General features: G+C 43.6%; 1 protein-coding gene across 1 annotated transcript in view; it reads left to right on the forward strand.

Moving 5' to 3' along the window:
- Nucleotides 1-450: 450 nt before the first annotated feature.
- Nucleotides 451-23,589, forward strand: part of LOC129857475 (zinc finger protein 385D-like) — a 38,349-nt gene continuing 15,210 nt past the window's right edge. Inside the window, exons 1-2 of the mRNA XM_055925754.1 lie at nucleotides 451-1,809; nucleotides 9,433-9,578. Of these exons, the coding sequence (XP_055781729.1) occupies nucleotides 1,788-1,809; nucleotides 9,433-9,578 (168 nt within the window). The 5' untranslated portion in view covers nucleotides 451-1,787. The remainder of the gene's footprint in view (nucleotides 1,810-9,432; nucleotides 9,579-23,589) is intronic.

Below are 23,589 nucleotides of genomic sequence, written 5' to 3' on the forward strand. Positions count from 1 at the left end.
ACTAAAACATTCTAAGTACTACACATGACCGAGGGATACTACAGTGTGTAGTATAGTATTCTACAGTATACTTACTACAGTTTACTATGGAATTCTATAGTAAGTACTGTAATATTCTAGAGTAGGTACTGTAGTATTCTAGAGTAAACTGTAGTATTTGTTCATGTGGGTCTCTCTCTCTCTCCTGGCTCTTTCCCCTCCTCAGCCTCCCTCTCCCAGATAGCAGTTTAAAGGCTTTGAAAAGCCGGAGACTCTGCCTGTTGATCAGATAGCCCCATAACTAATGAAAAGCGTCATGGAAGGGACAGCAAGATGAATGAAGTAGCCCAGGCTGCACTTGCACGTGGTGCAGTGGTGCTCCTCGGGCTGCGTCGCTGCTCTAACCGCTATTCATGGTGACAAGTAATGCACCATCACTGACACCTGCGAGTCGAGGTTAAAAAATACATTTGCACAGCCACCACAGCCACTGCCAGTGAAAGAGAGAGAGAATGACCAAGAGAGGAGGGCAAGAAGGAGAGGCTGCCGCTTCAGATATGGAATAAACATATTTACTGGAAGTGGGCTCGGGGGTTGGGCGAGACAGAATGGGAATTCAGGATTAATTGAAAACATCTGTGCGACGCGAGATGGCCGCCATAGCGGAGCCTGAGGGGATAGGAGGAGAGAAATCGCAACACTTGAGAACATTGATTTCTTTTTGGGTCTTGAGGAGACAGTTATGATGTCACTAATGGCTGGGCTGGCTATCTCGGGCTGTGTGTGGACAGACATCACTCTGATCAGGACTGTCTCATTTGTAGTCGATAGCGGTGGCCAGACTTTGGAGCGGTCAATGCTGCTGTCTGACCTTCAGAGGCATTACAGTGAACCAATCAAAGTGATTGTGTGAAAACAGAGCCAAGGGCGGTGAAGGTTAAGTGGGTGGATGCTGATACACACACGTATATACAGGCGAACCCTTGTTGTGCATCACAAAACCTAGTTGGTATTTGTGGGTAACAACGACCAGCCGTCTCTGTGTGGCCGGTGGCTGTCCCTTGTGCATGGTGCTGTTCTGTGTTGTGTTGTGCCTGAGGAGCCACCAGAAAGAGACGGAGAAGAGCAGTGGAGGTCACACCAACAGCACTGATATCAGCCCAGCTCCAGGAGTCAGATTACAGAGAGAGAGAGAGAAAGAGTAAGAAAACAGACAGAGGAAGAGAGAACAGAGAACAGAGGAAGATAGGTAGTTAAAGAAAGAAGTAAAGAAAGAAAGTTATTAAAAGGAGAGAAAAGGAGGGAAAGATATATAGAAAGTGTGAGAGAGGCGACAGGGAGAGTTTTACACGAAGAAGAGATGGACAGAGAAGAAACCCAGAGAGAGAGAGGCTGTAGCTGGAAAATGTAGATAGACACCTTGGAGAGAAGAGAAGCACGCAGAGGGGCCAGCGCTCAAGTGGAGTAGAGAGGAGATTGTACAGGAGGACGGGAGGAGAAAAGAGAGGAGGAGAGACCGGCAGAACCAGCAAGACGAGAGAGAGAGAGCAGTGTGTGGAGAGAAAGAGAGAGCGAGAGAGACGAAGGAGGGGGACACAGACCACTGTGAGAGGAGGGTGCCGGCTTTGCACGGTAACGGCTGCAGACACGACACGCAGACAGAGAGACGGACTACAGAGCTGCACACACACACACTCACACAAACACACATAAAGAGTGTGTGAGACATGCCCAGGCTGCTGCCCATGGACACACACAACCTGGCAGGGCATCCGAGAGGACATACAGACCCCTATGTCTAAGGAGTCATGGAGAGCAGCATGTTTTTCGGTGAGTTTGTGTGTGTGCGTGTGGTTGTGAGGCATTAGCAGTGCATACATCATCTTCAGAGATGGAGCGGATGGTTTGGTTAACGTAAAAGGAAGGAAAGTGTGAAGTTCCACACTTACTAGATTTGACACGGTTGGATAAGCCCTAGGCACCGTGTCTATTCCCCCTAGCCATGATCCATCCTGCCAGACTAGATCCATGTGTGGGGTTGAAAGTCCAAGGTTTGGATTTCATTTCACATGTTTTATAGACTCTCGCTGATGTGTTTATAGCGAAGGAATTCAAAGAAGGACAAAGCTAGCTCACGGTCGGCTTTGAGAGCCAGTTGATATGCTGTCTAGAATAGTTTGAGAAAGGAAGGAATTAGACTTCTTCCATTAGATTCGTGTTTGATGAGAGGCTTAGACAGACTTAAAGCAGGAGTGCTTTCCTTTCAAGTGCTCTTCACATCGCTGGCTTACATTCTCACGTTAGATGAATACCGTAATTGCATTGATTCTTGCCGCAGCAAGACTTCGTCCGTCTTTTTTTGTGGGATTAAAATGATCGCAAATTACACTGCAAACCTTATAGAGTGAGATTCTGACATCATAAGGGGTTCAGTATACATCATGCTGATGACAAGACTTATAATGCATTATAACTGCATTACAATGCATTACACCTGCGGGCTTTAAGTAAAGTGTTACAGAGAGTTTTTGTTTTGGAGCCAGGTGACATTGTGAGCAGACTGTTAATGTGTCCTTTAGGAAAGAGGTTATGATGTAGGATGTGTGTCAGGTGTAATGTATTAGCTCTCAGAGACCTGTGACTGCTGGTTGTCTGGCAGGTGTTCATCCACAGGAGTATTTTTTGTTGTTGTATCTTATTCGGATCCCCATTAGCTGTCGCTGAAGCAGCAGTTACTCTTCCTGGGGTACACACAAAACATAAAACATGACGTAATACAGAAAATCAGTAGAAAAGAACAGCTCAAGGACTGAACGACACACAGAGAATAAGAAGAATAGTACACACATTACTGACAGTTACACACACATCAGTACATATACATATGCCTCAAAGCCTAAGTGCTGTGCGTGTTGTTTTATTTGTTTGCTTGAATATTTTGATAGAAGGGAGTTATTGGCTCTATATGATCATGGATCTATATAATACTGTGTTGCCTTGAATTCATTCTGGATTTGGTTACTTTAAAGAGACCCCTGGTGGCATGTCTGCTGGGGTAAGTATGTCTGTCAGAGCTATATGTAAGTTGATTATACAGACCATTTGGAATTTTCTACACAATAATATTTCTCACAGAAACAAGAATTGATGCAGTCAATCTCTCCTGTACTGACATGCATACTGTTGACATTAGCCCTCTGTGTACATTGAAGGGCAAGGAGTTTTGATGTAGTGGGGACGTGACTGGTCTGGTGTCCTTGGTCTGTGGAGTCACCTCCCTGGTGCCGGCTCAGCCTCGTGACTCATCAGCTTTAGTCAACACACAGGCCCACCTAGAGACAGGGGTAGCCCTAGTGACGATAGGGTGTTGAAACGCGGTTTTGTCACTTTTGTCAAATGTACAAGAAGTGCATTGTGAATAAAATAATCAAAAGTATATTATGTCTGGAGTTATTTTGTTCTTGTACTAATGCCTAATGCCATCATCGATAAACAGCTGCCTCTGATTGGGAACCATACCAGGCCAACATAGAAACAAACCCCCTAGATACAACACCCCCCCCCCCCCCCCCCCCCCCTAGTCACACCCCGACCTAACCAAAATAGAGAATAGAAAAGGCTCTCTATGGTCAGGGCTCTATGGTATGGTCAGGACCCCAAAGGTCTCCGGACTTCGGCCGCAAAACCTGAAACCAACTGGGGAGGGTAGGGGGGGTGACTAGTGTCGGTGGCGGCTCCGGTGCGAGTCTTTGCCCCCGCCGAGACCACGGGTCCGGCCATGGAGCTGGGTTGTACGCCGCACCCGGACTGGGCACCGGCGCTGAAGAAGGCTCCGGCCATGGAGCTGAGTTGACTGCCATGCCTGGACTGGGCACCGGCGCAGAGGAAGGCTCCTCCCATGGAGCGGGACTGGATGCCGTGCCTGGACTGGATATCGGCGCAGAGGAAGGCTCCTGCCATGGAGCTGGACTGGATGCCGTGCCTGGACTGGATATCAGCGCAGAGGAAGGCTCCTGCCATGGAGCTGGACTGGACGCCGTGCTCGGACTGGGCATCGACGCAGAGGAAGGCTCCTGCCCTGGAGCTGGAGGTTCTGGCCTGTGGACTGTCGCAGGAGGTTCCGGACCGTGGACCGTCGCAGGAGGTTCCGGACCTTGGACCGTCTCAGGAGGTTCCGGACCTTGGACCGTCTCAGGAGGTTCCGGACTGTGGACCGTCGTTGGAGGTTCCGGACTGTGAAACATGGCCGGAAGCTCTGGACTGTGAACCGTCGCCGGAAGCTCTGGACTGGGGACCGTCGCTGGAAGCTCTGGACTGGGGACCGTCGCCTGACGCTCTGGACTGGGGAGGCGCACTGGAGGCCTGATGCGTGGGGCCGGCACAGGTGGCACCGGACTGGTGACACGCACTTCAGGGCGAGTGCGGGGAGCAGGTACAGGACGTACCTGACTGGGAAGGCGCTCTTGAGGGAGAGTGCAAAGAGCAGGCACAGGACATACTGGACTGGGGACACGCACTTCAGGGAGAGTGCTAGGAAGAGGCACAGGACGTACTGGGCTGTGGAGGCGCACTTGAGGCCTGGTGCGTAGAGCTGGCACAGATGGTGCCGGAATGATGACACACTCCGCACGGTGAGAGCGGGGAGCTGGCGCAGGACGTACTGGGCTGTGGAGGCGCACTGGAGACCTCTTGCGTAGGGCAGGCACAAATTGTACCGGAACGGTGACACACACTTCAGGGCGAGTACATGGAGGAAAGACAGGACGTACGGACTGGGGAGGTGCACTGGAGCCCAGATGCGTGAAACTGGTGTAAATGACACCGGACTGGTGTCATGCTCCTCAGCATGCCCACGCTGCAGCACTCTCATCGCCACCACCTCTCGCCGGAATCTTTCATCGAGATCCTCCTTCGACTCCCTGACGGTCTCTGGTTCATTCCTCGGCTCCGCCGACCACCCCATGTGCCACCCCCCCCAAATTTTGTAGGGCTGTTCTCCCTTCTCTCCCCGCGTCTGCTTCCACGGAAGGCTTTCGTCTCCAGCCATAATTTCCTACCAAGTCCAGGATGTCTTCTCCTCCTTTATCTCCTCCCAAGCCCAGGATACCTTCTCTTCCCGGGCACGCTGCTAGGTCCTGTTGTGGTGGGATCTTCTGTCATGATCGTTGTACGAACTTGAAATATACTCAGACCAACGTGCAGCGTGATTTGGGTTCCACATGTTTAATAAAGGAAACTCACAAAAATAAAAAACAGCAAACGAAACGTGAAGTCATGGAGTGCACAAAAACCAGTGGTGAAATGGCTGCCTAAATATGATCCCCAATCAGAGACAACGATAAACAGCTGCCTCTGATTGGGAACCATACCAGGCCAACATAGAAACAAACACCCTAGATACAACACCCCCCCCCCCTAGTCACACCCCGACCTAACCAAAATAGAGAATATAAAAGGCTCTCTATGGTCAGGGCGTGACAGTCATTGCATAATGGAGGAAAAGGGAGGAAGGAAGCTTGTTAGGTTTTGGTTGTGGAGAACGTACGCTGCTTAAGCATTTGTGGATGAAGATATTAATATAGTTTGCATAATATGTTAAACTATAAACAAAGCTAAATTAGCTGTTGTGTCAGTGATAGAATACTTTTAGAAGACAAATCCAAGTTTGTGGTTTTCCTCAAAGATGTTTTTGGTTGAAAACGTTTTGAATATGCATTTTGAATGATATAAATTCTCATGTCACATAATACTTCTACAAATCCCTACGAATTTGATCCCTTAGAATTTCCGATGGGAAAAAAGAAACAAAAATCAAGGGGGAGAATACCCCTGTGCCCCCTATGCAAATAACCCTCTTCATGAACCAAATGGATGAAGAAGGCCAATGAAAAGACAGTTACTCAGCAGGAGTAATGTCTCCTAGTGGGAGCTGTAATCATAAAAGGGATTAGTGTTGAGTTGGAGGCCCAGAGCACGTATCTGGTGTATCTGGCCTGGCGGTTGGAGTTTAAGAGCACGTAAACATCTCTTTGGTTAACCTCAGATTACAGAGCACAGTGGAAGTGATTGTTGGATCAAACTCTGAGACAGCTGTGTTTATTAGAGGTTACACCGCGAAAGTCATGACAACAGAGCGGGTTACGTTGGGAGGGTGGGGTTCTAGTGTTAGCCAGGCTATTCTAGTCTGAGCCCGGAGCTAAATGCTAACTGTTAGCATTGCAGCGGAGAGCTTAGTGAAATGGATACAAACATGTAGCCTAGGGGTATATTGGCATAAATCTGTTTCTAACTGACCAATCTTCAAATGTTATTGATTAATAGGAGATTTCAATGTTTCTACATGCTTTGTTGTTTTTGTAAATGGGGTGAAAGCACTGTAACCCCTGCATCTTAATTACAGTGATTGATCCTGAGTGTAATTATAGGGTCATGGAATTACAATCAGACAGCCCCTAAGAACACAATGCTGTGAAACACATCTGAATAGACATCATCAGGATATTCATGTTTTTGACACGCAGTTGAACTCATATTTCCCAATAATTGAATTTATATTTGCTCTGTGAAATAGTAGAACGTTGCATCGTAGATTCTATAATCCATGACAGCAGTTTTCCGGCTGTGTGGAATCTCGGCCCTTTGGACAGATCTTATCGGAGAGCAGTCGGGATCAGGACCAGGAGAGGTGGAGGTTGGAGAGTGCAGTGGAAGACGATTAATTATTCACGTTAGTCTGTGTCCTTCAGACATCTTTACTCTCGCTCGACACACTGCCGCAGGATTTTAGTCCCAGATAAAGACATTTTTAAGAGGGCCGATATTCAAGGCGCCCACATGCACAGGCATGTATGAAAAGACGCGTGACGCACAACACGTTGACAGATACACATTAAACAAACTTACGAGCACACGTTTACATGTATTTATGAGCAGCACACATATCTATTTTACACGTTTCAAAACACACCACGTGAAAACACACTTGCACACTCCCCATAGGAGAACCCTTTGGTTCCAGGTAGAACCTATTTTGGGTTTCAATATAGGACCGTTTTCAGAGAGGGTTCTACCTGGAACCCAAAAGGGTTCTACCTGGAACCAAAAAGGGTTCTCCTGTGGGAACAGCTGAAGAACCCTTTTTCTAAGAGTGTATTATACACAGCTAGAGAGTCTCATACCTAGAGACAGGACTTGCTCCAAGGCTACAAGCTCCACTCTTAATACTACAATGAGCCATGAGCCAATATAATGTTCAGGTCAGGGAGTTGAAACACTAGCCTTACATAAGGCAGTGTTAAAAGATGGAACGTCTCCTTGTGTGTTTGTGCATGTTGGGAGATCAGTGTTGCTTTGTTATTATTCGGAACGGAGGAAGTGAAAATGAACGCATGAGGTTAAAGTGTCTTGTCTCAGTATGCCATCCTGAAATGGGGAAATTGTTTTTTGAGTTACTGCACTCTGTTAGGGGAGACTAAAAGATTGGCTCAAATATTGACCGATGTAATTTGTTCGCTTTTTGTCATTCAGAAGAGCTGAGATGTTGGCCTCTTGTATGTGCCTCTTGTAAGTGCAAACATTTACTGTATAACAATTCCATCACAACCAGATCCATTCTTTCCTTTTTTCTATGGACACGTTTATATTTGAAACACCACAATGGATACTGTAGCTCACTCCTCACTCCTCAACCAGAGTACAGTTCTGGTTGTTTTAATAGGCTGTTTTAACTGCACGTTACATTTCTGCTCGGCAATCTGGCTTGGCTGCAACGTGTTTCCACGGTGACGTCAGGCAACATGTCAGTGGAGGATCCTGCAGGGATGATGGCTGCAGAAGGACATGCTTTGTTAGAGGAGAACTGGGACGTGTCTCCAAATGAGCATCAGCATTTGCTGCTTTCCAACAGATGGCAGTGCTCCTCCGAGCGGAGGGAAAAAAAGACTTGTGGTTTCCCGCCCTCTCTCTCCCTCTTTCCTTTTTACAACTGCTTCTTTTTATTCACCCTTACCATCGCCTGGGGACTTGATGTGGCAAACATCGTTTTTATTTGTCTCAAGCCGGTGTTTTGATATGGTATCTGCGCTTTTAGTCATGCTGGCTCTGAGTTCGTCATGTTGTTAAATGTGCTGTGGTAAAAGTCATCCCTGGTTCTAATTAATGGGTACGGAATGGCTTTCTTTAGTTCCTAATGTTTTGGAAAGCTGCTTTCGAATCCCCCGGTGTTGAAGAAAGGCTCTGATGGTTGTAATTCATGGCTTATAAAGCCCACTCTGGCTTCTCTCATGTAGATGACAATAAAAGTATTTACTTTGGTTTTTCCAGACAGTTTTGCACCCCTTGTTATTGAATCTTCTTAGTTATTGATCTGTCTGGTCCATTGCACTCATTTCATATTTGTAATTAAGAGGATGGTTTCAGCATTAAGACATTTCTCTCTTAAAGATGCACTATGCAGAAATCGCTTCACCCTTTCCTGGTTGCTAAAATTCGAATAGTTCGCCTAATTTCAGTTTCTCTGACTAAACAAGCAACTATAGTGTAGAGAATCATTGTACCATCGAAACTGCTGTGAAATATATTTTCCATGACCAAAAATATTGTATTTTCAGCTGTTTGAAGCTGGTGTACAAAACCGAAAGTAGAAGACTCAAAATCAAAACTTAAGAACGGGAAGCATAGAAATAGTGCACATAGAACATATCTGCCTCTTCTTAGACTTGATTTCAATAAGAATGACAGATTTATAACTTACATTTATTTCTATGTGAATTTGGTCGGGTCACCCAAAAAGTTCCATATGTTGATTGCAGCTTTAAACAGTGCTGATGAGAAGGACTATTAAAGAGTCAAATACAACTGGATAAGGCTGACATGGCATTCCCATGATCCAATTAACATTGCACTGTATTTGTCTCTGTAGGCAAATACAGTGCAATGTCTGAATTGTCTCGGTTTATCTATACCTTGTTCAGACTAAGTCCAGAGGCCTTGTTTTCATTAGAAGAGAGGTCACCATAGTTAGAGAAAGCAGACCAATATCAGATTTTTAAAATATTTTATTTAACTAGGCAAGACAGTTAAGAAGAAATTCTTATTTACAATGGCGGCCTACCCCGACGACGCTGGGCCAATTGCGCGCCGCCCTATGGGACTCCCAATCACGGCCAGATGTGACACAGCCTGGATTCGAACCAGGGACTGTGGTGATGCCTCTTGCAATGAGATGCAGTGCCTTAGATCACTGTGCCACTCGGGAGCCTCCCAAATACAGTCGGGAGCCCCCCAGATACAAGTGCTCTCATATTTCATCTCATTTGAATCTTACTTTTTTGGTGGTTTTGGTGGCTATGAGACATTTTAAATTTTGCTCATAATATCATATTCTTGTTTAACTGAGAACCACCACAGCACAGACCATCGAACATGGCCCATTCTCTTTCTTCTCCTCTACAGGTAATGCATGTCAAAATGTCCTCCTGCCGACGCTGATACGTCCTGCTCTACCCACCATCCAGCAGTCTCTGGGCATGAAGCAGTTCCAGCTCCCGTTTCCCCTGGATACGGCCTCAGCAGTCAGCCTCTTTCCCGGCTTCGGCACAGTAAGTCCCGGGTCATGTAATAAGGGTCAGCTCAGGTCATTGGGCATTACGATCCTGGTTAGGTCTGGGTAAGGTCATAAAGTATGGTATCTGATATTGTTGGTGCAATGGTTTAGATTTAGTGTGATGACGTTCATGTTAGAGGGCATGTGATTTGTCTTTTGAAGTGTGAGCCTCTTTCAAACATTTGACCATACATTTCCAATAATTTCAGCTGCTGATGTAAACAATGATATAGGACAGTCGTAAATGTGTGCACTAAACCAGAGCAGGCAGTCAACCAGGGTAATTTAAAAGAATATATTGGAATTGGGACTCGTTAAATACATTGTATATGAACAGACTTCACACATATCCAATGTGCACTTATTGTAGAAGTTGACTGTATTTTCTTGTACTGTTTTCTTTGTACGCAGATATAAATTACAGGCAAATACTGTATGTGGCCTCATCAGGTTTTAATTTAGCAAAATCATCACAAAATGATGACTAGTGGAAAATATTTGACAGATAAAAGTCTACGGCTTGAGCTTTTTGCCTTTGAATTACGGGGGATAGCTCAATTTAAAGTCTGCTTGAAACAGAACCAGAAATATGGAGCACAGCTGCAGGAAAGCACAGGAGACAAGTGGGGACATCATTACGGAACAAGGCTTGGGTAGTCCAGTTGAAGACCAGATAGTATCAGGAATGGATTTCGTGAGAAAGTTCACATTTTGCCTCCATTCCTCTTCTCACCCTCTAATCTGCATTTAACAGACCTTTCAGCATATAATGAGTAATGTACTGGGAAGCCTCCAAATCACGGAAAGCTGATACTGGATTAACATGGGGTAATCACCTCTCCCATGCACTCTCCATTTCTCTCTCTCACACTCTCTCTCGCACTCTCTCTCTCTCTTCTTCTTTCTCTGTGCCCTTGACGTTTAATCACTGGCAGAATGAATGTAGGGTGATTGTAAAAGCTAGCGTTGGCACGATCAACAGCGCTATAAAAGTGTTTATGCACAAGTTATTGTTCCATGTTTGGTTGTGCTGCTTACACTTGCATATATTTTGTATTGGTTTGGTTTCAGGGACATAACAAAGTGGTGATGTCTGTTTTCTTGCATGTGGGATGGAGCACATTTTTATGTGTGTGTCCATTTGAAATGATCCATGGTTAGTTTTGTGTGAAGAGGTTTCACAGCATTGTTGCGAGTGGGATCAATTCAATGTTTTGAAGGAAGGGGCGCGACTCTAACTCACAATTGAAAACTCAATGCTTTCTTGGTTTAATTTGAGTTCAAATCGTGACGTTTCGACCGTTAATGCCCTTCCTCAGAAAGAAGGGACCAATTCAATCAAATGATTGATGAAGTGGGTCAATAACATGTCTGCTAATCATGCAATGATTTTCAGTGTAAATAGAGAGGTATTGGATGTTATTAAATGTACTGTACAAGGTTTAGCTAAAGCTACTTACCATCATCAGCTATTGGAAAGGTAGCAGTTTTATCAGATATAATGTCAGTTTTGCTTATGCGCCTCTAGGGCACAATAAACATTTATGCACTCTGATTCGCAAAGTACAAAAGAATCATATAGACTACGATGATGACTACAGTTTTCCGTTAATCTACTCCGGTGTAATAAAGTGTCAGTGTTCTGGCATGATATTCAGCAGATACATTTTCCACCTTCTTTCCAGACCCGGGGAGTTACGTCCATGACCACACCTGCATCTGATGAGATAGATTCCAGTCTCCTTGCAGCTCTCAGTCAATGTTGTTTTGTAATACAGTATGTGACTGACATAATCAGGATAAGTTTCCCCAGAAGGGATAGCAGGAATCTTTTCTCGATGTTTTGTTATACTCCTCCTTGGTTGCTATTCCTTCTTCCTGGGCTGTGATACTTCTCATAATATAGAAATGTGTCCTTGTGTAATATGACAGTGTATATATAATATATGACATAATACACGTTTTTGACTCATTTGCTGTATAGAAGCTGTGCAACACCCCACTAATTTCCTTTGCATATTCAATTCTGGGCATTGTGGTGCAGTATTTTCTGTTAGAAAGAATTGGTTTGTAGAATCTCCTCTCTGCATTTCCTAAAAAAACATTAGGTTTATTTGTCAGGATGAGAAATATTGTTTTTGTAGACAAAGAAACAGCAGAGCAGGAAGGCTGTTCACGGCTAAGGTGAAACCAACTGTGAAATAGGTGTAGAACTTTAGATTACAGCAACTGCAGTAGTGATATTGAGCTGGCCAGAGTGAAAGAACAGAAACAAACCAAATAAAAAGTGTTAGAGCTCAACACTCAGCACAGACAGGTGTTGGTTTGGGGGTGTAATGAAAGGAGTGAATGGGAAAAGTAGTTTCCAGTTAAGGGGGCTTTCTTCACCGCTGAAAATACCATGTATCTTGCCAGGGGCCTAGATTTGTCTTGAAGAAACAATACAAACTATATTTCCTCTGTAGAGTAATCAGGAATGTGAGTTATTGATTCCTTCTTACCGATCTGCAGGTTGGAAAATTGCTTTGTAGTCCCGGACTGAGAATGACACATGGGTTTCAGCCAGGAGTCCCTCAAGCATCACAACCCATTTCAATCCCCCCCTCTAAAAGTAAATTATTCTATCAATACCAGTAATGGAAATGTAGGTTTCCAATGCACTTGCGTATAAGCATACGGCTTTATCTGTTCTTGCTTTGGATGATAAATGATAGAGGAGCGCTGCGTGATTTCAAAAAAGAACAAAGGGCGGAGACTATTTGAAGATTTTTATTTGATTTACGCAAGTCTCGTAACAGCTGATAGATTCTGTAAATTGTATTCCCAGAAGGATAGCAGCTGAAATACCAAAGAGGAGAACACAGTGGGGATAAGGACCACCCTGGTGGTGCGCCCTTGCAAATTCCACCTGATGTAAATACAGACTATATGGTTATTGCAATGGTTGCTATCAGTTAGCACTCGGTGCTTTTTAACCTCTGCCCCTAACAGTAGCTTTATGTGGCGAGCGCTCTCTTGACGGTTTCTCCCACGATAACATTTCACTCCCCTGGGTAGCGGCCAGCAGAGCTCTCTCAGTAGGAATGCAGAGATAAACTGTGGAGCTAAAGCCAGTTCTTTATGGGGATGCTCTGTGCCAGCAGCTTGCCTGGCAAAGTATTGTTAATAATTGTTCACTTATTTTGTAGTGCTTTCTCTCGTCTCAAGATTTCTCCAAAGTAGGATATTCACAAAATTGATTTTAGATGGGACAATTATGTACGTTGTAAAATGTTGTGTGAAAAAGTTGACAAGAAATCCTACTGTACTGTATGTGTTAGAGTGCATTCAAGGGTCTATGTAGCCCCAATAGTCTATGATACACAGGATGATTTATAGTGGATCAACCAATGAACCCTTGAGTTCAAAGTCTTTCATAAGAAGGAAACGTGATTCTGTTGCATTAGTAGTTGCTCTTAAAGTGGGCCAAGATGAATAAGAAAAGGTGACAATATATCAATCTTAAACTGTTCATCTGGCAATTTTAAGATGTTCAGCTGTTTTCTGTGTATTACCCAACTGCTCTTTCTCACACCCCAGGTAGAGGCATCTGTCCATTGTGGGGATGTGTGCGTGAGGTTCAGGTCTGCACGGTACCATGTTTCACTGCTAAACCAGAAACAGCTGGGGAGTCACGCAAGCAGTTTGCACCTGCGACACTGATTGTTCCCTAATGTTAAGCACACTTGCCATGTACGGTCCCCGGGAAAGATTTAGCAGAGGAAATATTTTCACACCGAGACAAGGTTGACCCAGTGGATTTACGAGACTGACAATCTTTCAAGACTACATCATCGTTTAGATTGTTAGCCTCGAGCGGCTAGAGGGCTGAACGTGCCTATCGTAGGAGATGTTTTGTGGTCTTTTGCCACACCCTACATCGAGCTGGGATTCTGTGAACATTTATACTTCCCTTCCGCTGTTATGTGAAATGTTTATGATATGTATTTAAATCTTCCTCCGCGGTTATCCCCCTGAGACTTTGAAACATCCTCTGATTTGTACACAAACTACAATATCTAGAGCTCAGTAGTATTACAAACTTCAAAAGATATAATTCCTTGCATTCACATAAAAAAAATGACCATATCACTTCAGGGCCGGTCCTAACCTTTTGAGGGCCATAGGCGAGAATCTGTTGGGAGGCCCCTCCACCTCGCGGGCAAAAGTAGTTTTAGAATTAGATTTAGTTTTAAAGTACATTTCCTACAATTCTACACATTTTGCCATGGAGCTAAGAGACAACTTAGGAATTTTATAGCACATTTCATGCAATTCTACTCGTTTTGCCATGAGGCGGAGAGAAAAATGTGCAGTTTTACAGATAATTTCCTGCAATTCTATATATTTTGCCATGGGGTGGAAAGAAATTTGTGCAGTTTTGAAGCTAATTGAAATCCATGTTTTAAACATTGCTACGTTTCTGAAATAGCAACAAAAAAACTTGTAATCTGCTTGACACAATGTTACTTACCTTACAGATAACAAAGTCAGCTAATTTACACTCCATTCATATGCAAGTATTTTTGATTCATACACTGGCTTGTCTGATTGGCATGTTTTTAATTTAAGCTGCCCGTCCCTTATCCACACTGAAATAACATTATTTCAGTAGTCCTCTATTATGATAAAAATATATCTATCTATCTCGCATAGTTCATTAGTACACCCTTGTGGTTGAATATATATGTACCTATTGTAGGTCCCAGGATACAACAATGAATAATGTTGAACTAGGGATACCTTCAAATTTACAACAACAAACACCTCGTGAAACAGCTGTGAAAACCAACCTGGCAATATTTTAAGATTTAAATATATAAACTTTAATCTTTTTTTGGTTCAGTTGTGTCATTCATTTATTTTCACCAGATTTTTTGGAACACTCACATGGCAGTCATAGACTGAAAGACTGAATTCTCGTGTGTGTGGAATAGAGAGGAAGTGGGTGCTGTGTGGATGGGAGGTTCTACCTGTCACTTGTTCTCAACAGCCAGTCTCGGAAGGGGGACTCGAAGAGGGAGTCTGCAAAGTCCAGGCACGGCTGCTCTCTTTGTTCTGAGTGTTTGCAGTGCTAGTGTATTATGTGCCCAGTATGATGAAGCAAGAAAACTTTCTTAACAGATAATGACAACAACAGTAGCCGTAGATGTAATGAATAGCTGGAGGGTGGTTGGTAAGGGAGGACATGCGGTAAATCCACGTTTGGGTGTTAGGCAGAACCCCTAGGTCCTGGAGAACAGGAGCAGAGTAAAGGGAACAGGGTCGGAGACAGAGACATAAACAAGCAAACACACAGGTTACATTTAATGTGATGGATTAATGCAGTGTTATAAATGGAAGAAATGTAATTTTAAACAGTTTTTGAAGGTATAACCTACCTCAAGCTGGTCCCCCTCCGACTCAGAGCACAGAGAATCAGACTGATACAAACTCAATGGCTCTGTTGGGTGAGATACCTCCTGGGTATCGATAATCAATAGTTTTATAGTCATTTGGAGAGGTAAATGAAGGAGGTACATTTTTATAAGCTTTCTCAAATGTCAACCAAAGCTTAACATACTTTGTCTCATGGGCTTCACCAAAGTGTAGGCTTTCAGTGGTCGACCGTCCAACCACTCCAACTGGAGAAGATTGTTGGCTTCCACCGAGGTAACTCTAGGAAGACAAAGAGAAAAAATCTGAGTCAGGTTATTTTGTGTGCAAATGCAAATAGTTATTATCTGAGATTTTTATATTCACCTTAACAGATGGTGACCCCAGCTAGGAGCGAAAGAGCAGCGAGGTTTCCCAGGTCTCGTCTTCCTTCCGTCCTTCTTCCGAACCAAGTCGTTTGCCTCCACATCCTTCTCAGTCCGTGCCTGAAGGTGGTCCTCGAAGGCGTTCTGATCTGGTTCGACAACTTCCACATCAGGTGGAGTTTCAGTGATCTGAAAGTATGTTAGACAAAAATAACAATAGACAAATAACACTAAGTCAATCACACATTTTAAAGACGACAGTATATGCAATAATTGTATATACAGTACTATTGCATTGTTTACCTCAGTCAACAGCTGCCGCTCCCGTCCGTACATCAGGCGATCGGCGAGTACTCTGTGGAGGACTGGACGTTGCTGTTGTGTGCAAAGAGAATGACCTTCAGGTTGTCCTCCCACCGTTCCTGGTACCGCCAAGGGATTTGCCCGTGGCAGTCTTGAGGGTCTGGTTGGTCCGTTCATCCAAAACCTGGAGAAGGGGTTAGGAAAGGGATATCTATTGACAATGTAAGATATTGAAATATGTCTTATGTACCATAAAATACAATTTAAAAAAACAGAATATAACCAATAACATCCGTACCTTGTTTCACTCAAGATGGCCTCAGGAGAACTGTGGGTGTTGAAGATGTCCATCATCACCTTGAGGTGGCCTCGCCAGTCTCGTTCTTTTTGTTTTGTATGATTGGTATCATACAAAACAAAAATCTATTTTTGGTTCCAAGCACCGTTTTTAATAGGTTACAGAAGGGAATTTAGAGTTAAGCACATTCTCTTCCTTTACTGACCTTAATGGATATTGCTTCCACCCACTTGGTGAAGTGATCGGTCGCTGTCAGACAACAGCTGTTGCCATTCCTGGATTTTGTGAAGGGTCCGATTAAGTACACCCCTAACATTTAGAGTGTTAGAGAGAAGATTATTTTATTCTTACCCGTATCTGTGTATTGCAGTATGCAGATTTTCATATTTGTAAGAATACTAACACACACACACACACACACACACACACACACATTCTATAATAAATAAAGCAAGCATTACAAAAAACAACTTATCAGGGCAAAAATTGTATTGTTACACTTACTGATCATGGTGAAACAACTTTGATGGGCTTGTCGTGTCTCTGACTTCTTTAATGAGATGACATGCTATTTTCAAATTGATTACCTAACGTGTAATTGATTTTGTGATTGAATTAAACCATGCAACAGTTAAACCATTAATAACCTGGGGCACCACAGAAGCATTAGTTTATATAGAGTGTCTATCTCCCGAATCCACTCCTAAAGATCTGAAGATCTTTTATATCAATAGCAGTCAATCAGTCATGAATTATTCTTTACCAAATATCAGTCTCATCTGAACGTCATAAAATTCTTGGTTATCTGCACAAACCCAGCCTTTACTTATGAGTCATCCGTACACAAATTGGCAAAATTATTTATTTACTAAGTAATTAAACAATTACAGAATATACAATACATAATAACATTATACAGTAAATACCGTCCCTAGTGGAATAAACAAAAACAGTTTGGTTATAACACAATAGATTCAGAGAGAAGAGAAGGGGGTTTTGGAAGGAAAACTAAGGACCATGGGTCTCTATCAGACCTGGGAAGCTCTTCTCACATAAATACATATGCCGCTAACGATCGCTCATTCGGAAAAGCAATGCATTGTATTTACGTGAAGCTGGCTTCAAGAGTTGAGCTGGTGATGTGAGGCTCTGGTTTGCCCAGTCAATGTCGCCATCGTCCTTTGAGGAATCTTCCGTTTCATCGGTTGAGAGGTTCACGTGGTCTGAGAGGTTCATCTCACTCTGGAGATGCTTCCTCGTCGGTCAGTGTTCTCGTACTGGATTTGTGCATACGTTCAGCTGCAGTCTGATATATGCTAGTTTAGTATGCGCTTCTTCTTTAGGTGATCAATAGTTCAGAGTTCATACCATTTCACGTGTGGAGCAAGCTCTCATGTTTCCTGGCCTATATAGTTGAAATTAGCCGTCTTCAACGTGGAGGATATGTCCTCCCATTATTTGTAACTGAGGTGACTTTTTGTCAAGGAGGCTTTTATTCAAGAGTGGAAAAGGGGTTGATTCATAATTTCCAACCAATGTCTATTCACTTGGGCGTGACTACTGACTTAGCTAAACTTTATGTGGAAGGCCAATTCTCTCCTTTTAAAGGTTAACATCACGTTTCATCATTTCGCTAATAGTTTCATCTTTACTCATTCATTTTATACAAGAATTAGATGCAAGCCTCGTAACTGAGGAACCCGTATAAACAGAGTTAGGGTAATGTGGCTGTATTGTCTTTCATGAGGTCACAAACATGAAACAAAACGGACCGGGTTGTAGCTGGCTTCTCCACCAACCGCTTACACATTCTCCAAAATAAGAATATTTATTGTTTAATTCTCAAATTCAGGGATGTAGTAGAATTTGGCAGGAGAGTTCCTTTGTTCTACTGTGACCCTCTCTCTCCCATATTGCATGGTCAGGGAGACAAGAGTCTCTGCATGGAATTTAGAACGTGGTTGTAAAGTTGTAAAACTGCCCCCCCCCCCTCCCCTCCTAACAAGAGAAGGGGGGTTGTTCACATCTCTGCTAGACAATTCACTGAAAGGGCTAGCCTCATGACAGGCTTCAACTCTGGCGCCACAGTCTTCACCCTCTCAAACTTCTGGCAGGCTAGACAGGTACTGACCTTTTAGCACAGTCATAAATTGAACACTGTGTGCTCTCTGATATGACATTCATTGAAATCACAATAATTTCAGATATAATCAAATGTGATTGATAAACAAAAGGTTATTTCACTTGCCCAGCTGTCTGTCTGTATGTGTCTGTCTAGCAAAGACACCTAGTTAAGTGCAGTTGTAATTATCATAATTGCTTACACCTATCCATTTGATTGATCAGGGTTAATTATAGCTAGATTTTTTTTCTAGTTTTGCTAGCAACATGTAGATGACCAAATAATTAGATGGAAATGGTTTTTGAAAAAGTTAACTGCTTAACATTACCCGGAAGTGTGAATTTGTGAATTTCTTTGCCCCCTGCGAATGTTGCGCCTCTTGTCGAGATCAGTAGTGCCTTCATAGTGCTTTGCCTGATTGGAAAGATAAAATAAAATCTCTTTGAGGGATGCCATTGAAGTGCAAGCTACATACAAACAGACTGCTACAATACCAGGGGCACTCTTTGGCAGGGGGACACTATTTGGCATGACAGGCCTCCTGGAGGTCAGTGCCCCTGGACACCCTAGGCCCTTCGTGCTGTTGGTAATTCAGCCATGATTACTACAAGTTTAGATAGCTGGGTAGACTGACTTACCAATCTAAAAAATATTAGCTAACGTGGGCTAACGAAACGGTCACTGAGTTTATCAAGAAGTGTATAGGAGATGTTATACCCACTGTGACTATTAAAACCTACCCTAACCAGAAACCATGAATAGATGGCAGCATCTGCATAAAACTGAAAGCACGAACCACCACATTTAACCATGATAAGGTGACGGGGAATATGGCAGAATTCTAAACAGAGTAGTTGATCCCTCCACAAGGCAATCAAACATGCAAAATGTCAATATCGGGACAAAGTGGAGTCGCAATTCAACGGCTCAGACACGAGACTCATGTGGCAGGGTCTACAGACAATCACGGACCACTAAAGGAAAACCAGCCACGTCGCCGAGACCGACGTCTTGCTGCCAGACAAGCTAAACACGCTCTTTGCCCGCTTTTAGGATAACACAGTGCCAACGACGCGGCCAGCTACCAAGGACTGTGGGCTCTCCTTCTCTATGGCCGACGTGAGTAAGACATTTAAACGTGTTAACCCCCGCAAGGCTGCCGGCCCAGACGTCCTCAGAGCATGCGCAGGCCAGCTGGCTGGTGTGTTTACGGACAAATGCAATGTCGGTTTATCATGAATATCATGAATATTGTCCTTGTTTGATATTCATAGTATAATATTATGAGAAGAAAAATTGTTTAATCTTAGATTTCATTGTACCATGTCACGAGAGAATAACTCCCCTCGAGCCAGTGGGGTGTTGCCAGAGAGGTTTGATAGATTGATCAATTAGAAATCAGGTTATGGAAGAAATTAGCAAAACACTATCGAACCACATCAACTTGACCTCTATGGTACACAGATGAATTGTGATGTATGTACACCTTTTTATTGTGGTGAGTTTGGCTCAAGACCTGTGAAGACATTGCATTGCTGTTGTAGATGGATTAATTCAAATAAGATGGGGGGGGGGGGTGCAGTTAATTGTATTCAACCCCTATCTAAGCGTTGTTTCATAACGTTTGAAGCAACTTTTTTTTTTAGGTGTTATGGCTTTTATATCATGTCACGCGTGACAGCACTACGGATAAGGACAATTTGATGGAGCTCAGATGTGCTTTGTTCTGAGGCAAGGGGTGGGTGGGGCAGGGGTTAAGGGTTAAGGTGTTACATTTTCATCTGAGCAGGTCGGGGACAGTGTGACGCAGCCAGGTGGCTCTGGAAAGCAGAGGAGACACCCTAGTTCAATATTTCATCCTAACAGATCTTGATGGTGTGAGAGGGGTCAGCGGTGGAGACCGATGGGAAAATGCTAAAGTACCACTCATACTGGAGAAAATACAATCTGAGACAAGAAGCAGAAAGCAGGGGGATAGATAAGTGGAACGAGAGGCACAATGGAGAAAAAGAGCAGAGAGAGGGGGGGGGAGAAGGGGTTATAAGGAGAGAGGAGAAATAGAGGGAGAGATAGAATTGCCCTTGTGCTTGCTCTGTGTTCGTCGAAAGTAGTCCATTCAGTCTCTCTCTCTCTCTCTCTCTCTCTCTCTCTCTCTCTCTCTCTCTCTCTCTCTCTCTCTCTCTCTCTCTCTCTCTCTCTCTCTCTCTCTCTCTCTCTCTCTCTCTCTCTCTCTCTCTCTCTCTCTCTCTCTCTCTCACTAACTACTTACATTTCAATCATTTAGCACTCTTATTTAGCGTTACTGACTAAGTGCCTGCATCAAGGGGAACAACAGCATGAAACTTAAATCATTTTATAGAATCCCAAACCCCTTAAAACCCCTTAAAAAGCAGCAATATCCACAGGAGCAATATGCATAATGAACCCCCACTCCAGCCTTCTGTGTGGTATATTGAATAAGAAGCCCAATTGAAGAGCTCAGTAGTGCTACTGCCCCTTTGCATAGTAATGATAAACACACACACACACACACAAGTACAGAACACACACAAATTCCACTGAGATCCACTAGACCTATTTTCCTCTATACATGATGAAGAAACACACGTGAATCCCTTTCAGTTTGGGATGCTTCAACCCCAAGGAGGAGAGATAAACAAGTGCAGCAATAGAAAGAAAACAGACTGTTCCCTGGGGCTTTTTGAGCCAAGTTAACACTTTGAAGAAGATCAAATAGATCTGTACTAACGGAATAATAATCCTATTAGAATATTAAATTGAATCAAGATTCTATGAGTTTCATTCTACTCACGGTCACTGCGAATTTTCCTATCCAGTGACCCACTCAAGTACACTATGGGGAAAAATTCCTTCTCGTCTCTCTCTCTTCTCGCTCATTCTCCCTCTCTCTCCTCCTGTCGCAAACAAATCCATATCACACCAAACATATTCACTTCTCACAGTATGTGATTACGAAAAAGAACTCAAAGTTTAACAGTTGTACTGAGACAGAGAAAGATCAATCCATTTCCCCCCCTATCTCAGTCTATCTCTTTCAGCATCTTTAGGGGATAAAACCACTAGTAGTGCACTCAGTTTACAGCAGACACTCTGCTCACCCCTCAGACATCATTGCTTCCTCTCTTCCCCTCTCAACTTCCTCTCATGTGATAAGGGTCTGCGTTTTTATTAACACCTGGGAAGCTTGTTGTTTCTCATTATAAGTTATGAGCGTCCCCCGCATTTGACTTGCAAATGTTTTGGTGTGGCAACAATCTATAGCGGCATGTCTGCTGATAACTAACTGACTGGCCTAGGCAGCGAGGTAATTGGGAAACGCATAGGAGGGAGGATTAATTTTGACAGGTCATTCATCCCACTTTAGTTAATGGTAAGCGTGCGTGGCGGCCGTGAATGGAACATTCAGACCACACGGTGGGGGCTGGCTCAGTGTGTTGACCAGTCATTCCCTCTCGCTCTCTCTCTCCCACTCTCTCTCATTCTCATTCTCTCTCTCTCTCTGATGCCGTCACATTACTGCAGTGGTGGAATCCTAAACAATAAACTACGAGACCACATAAAGAATATGTAACTAGGCAGCATTTGAGCTGCTGGCCACAATATTTTACTAAATGTATAAGAACACAAAATACTATAATTCTTATTATAATTGTGACACTTTGCAAAAAGGCTGATCTATGGATTCATTTGACCTCATGTTTTATGCAGTGATGTGTGGGTGTTGTATGGGCATATAGAAAATATCATGTTGATAAATTAACAAAAATAATGCTCAGTGTTGTGTTTGTCCAGTTTATCACAGTTGGGAAGTGAAAGTCACCGACCCATACACTGCCACCGCGTCTCATCACTGTCTAGTCTTGTTGCATTATCTTCTGCTCTGAGTGAACCCGGTCTCACGGCCGACGCGCTGAACTGTCCGACAGACAGGCTGCTGTCGGCTGTCAGATAGTATCCATTAAACAGCCTGGTTATTCCTCTATCGTCAGGGGTGATGGTCCCCCGTCATCTCCCCAACACATCAGCATGAATCACAGAAGACACATGAATGAAAGGAGACACTCGCTCAGAGAGAATAAAATAGGGAAAACTACACTTCCGTGGGCTTTGATAGCAGGCGTGTGACTTAGCATGAAGACGTGTGTGTGGATGGGGAGATATCTCAATTGGAGCCGGCTCCCAGCAGGAGGTTCTCTGTGGAGTATGTGGCGCAGTGGGTGGCTGATGGGAGAGTCTGATGGAGGAATGATGTGTCACTAGGAATGCAGCTGTGCCGGCTAAGGCCCTGTTCACACTCAAGTGTGAACTGATTTACAACACACGGTTGTGATACAACAGAGATAAACGGTTGTGATACAACCAAAATAATTACACAAGCGCTGTGGAGACACCGTAAAAAATGTTTTGCAGACAAACTCTATCAGGTTGTATCACCATTGTGCAAATACGTTGTACATCAGTTGTACAACCAGAGTGTGTACGGGGCCTTAGACCGCAGCTGAGTGTGCAGCTAAATGGTGGAGGACTGTGTAATGGACAGATTTTATACAGTAGATCGAGAAGAGAGTTCTGTGAACGTTATGTGATGAGGCTATGTGAACATACACTGAATTTACACCGAAACACACCAAGGTTATGTGTGTGAAGTACTTCCCTAGTAACCTTGGTGTATTGTGTATTATTCTAAGTCTACATAGCCTAATATTCATTTGACACTGACTGTGATGGTATTTCTGACACTCAAGCCCAGTGCGTGTTTTAAGTAGAAGGTCATCCTTTTTCCGTGGCACAGATGTTTCTCACACTCGATACGTTTCCAGTCCTCCATATTAGCCTATTTCCCAGCAGGCTGTAGCTAATGTATCCGTACTGAAGCTTTCAATGCCAGGGACCTGTGCCAGGTTCATGTGTCATCTTCTCTCCAAAACTTGGGTGAGATTTACAATGGAAGAATGTTGCATAACACACCTGTTTCTTCAATGCACCCACAGCTCTACTCAATACTCTATTCAATGCTCTACTCACAAACTTGTGTAAACATTTTATGATTGCGTTAATCCAATTATGTTCTTATAGAATGTTCCCTTTTAACAGTATAGTTACAGCCCTATAGATTTAGATCTATAGACAGGTGGGATACTTAGCAATAAACCGATGCGTGCCTAACTGTGGAGCACAACAGGCAGGGTTGGCTTAAAATCAAAGGATTGTTGACAACATGAAAACTATATTTCCTCTCCAAATTTTTATTGAAAACATATTGTCACTTACTGTCACTCGTTGTACACTCAAATACATCGTTACTGTAGTTGGTTAGCTAGCTAGCAAATGTTTGCAGCTTCTTGTCATTGTTGCTAGCAATCTGACGGTCCAGAATCAATACAACACACAGACTTCTGCTGTGGACGCGCGTGCATCGTTTTTGTGACATTGTCAGCTAACCCGTCTATATACACTATCGTTCAAAAGTTTGGGGTCACTT

This window comes from Salvelinus fontinalis, chromosome 6, assembly GCF_029448725.1.
Source record: "Salvelinus fontinalis isolate EN_2023a chromosome 6, ASM2944872v1, whole genome shotgun sequence".
Lineage (NCBI taxonomy): Eukaryota > Metazoa > Chordata > Actinopteri > Salmoniformes > Salmonidae > Salvelinus > Salvelinus fontinalis.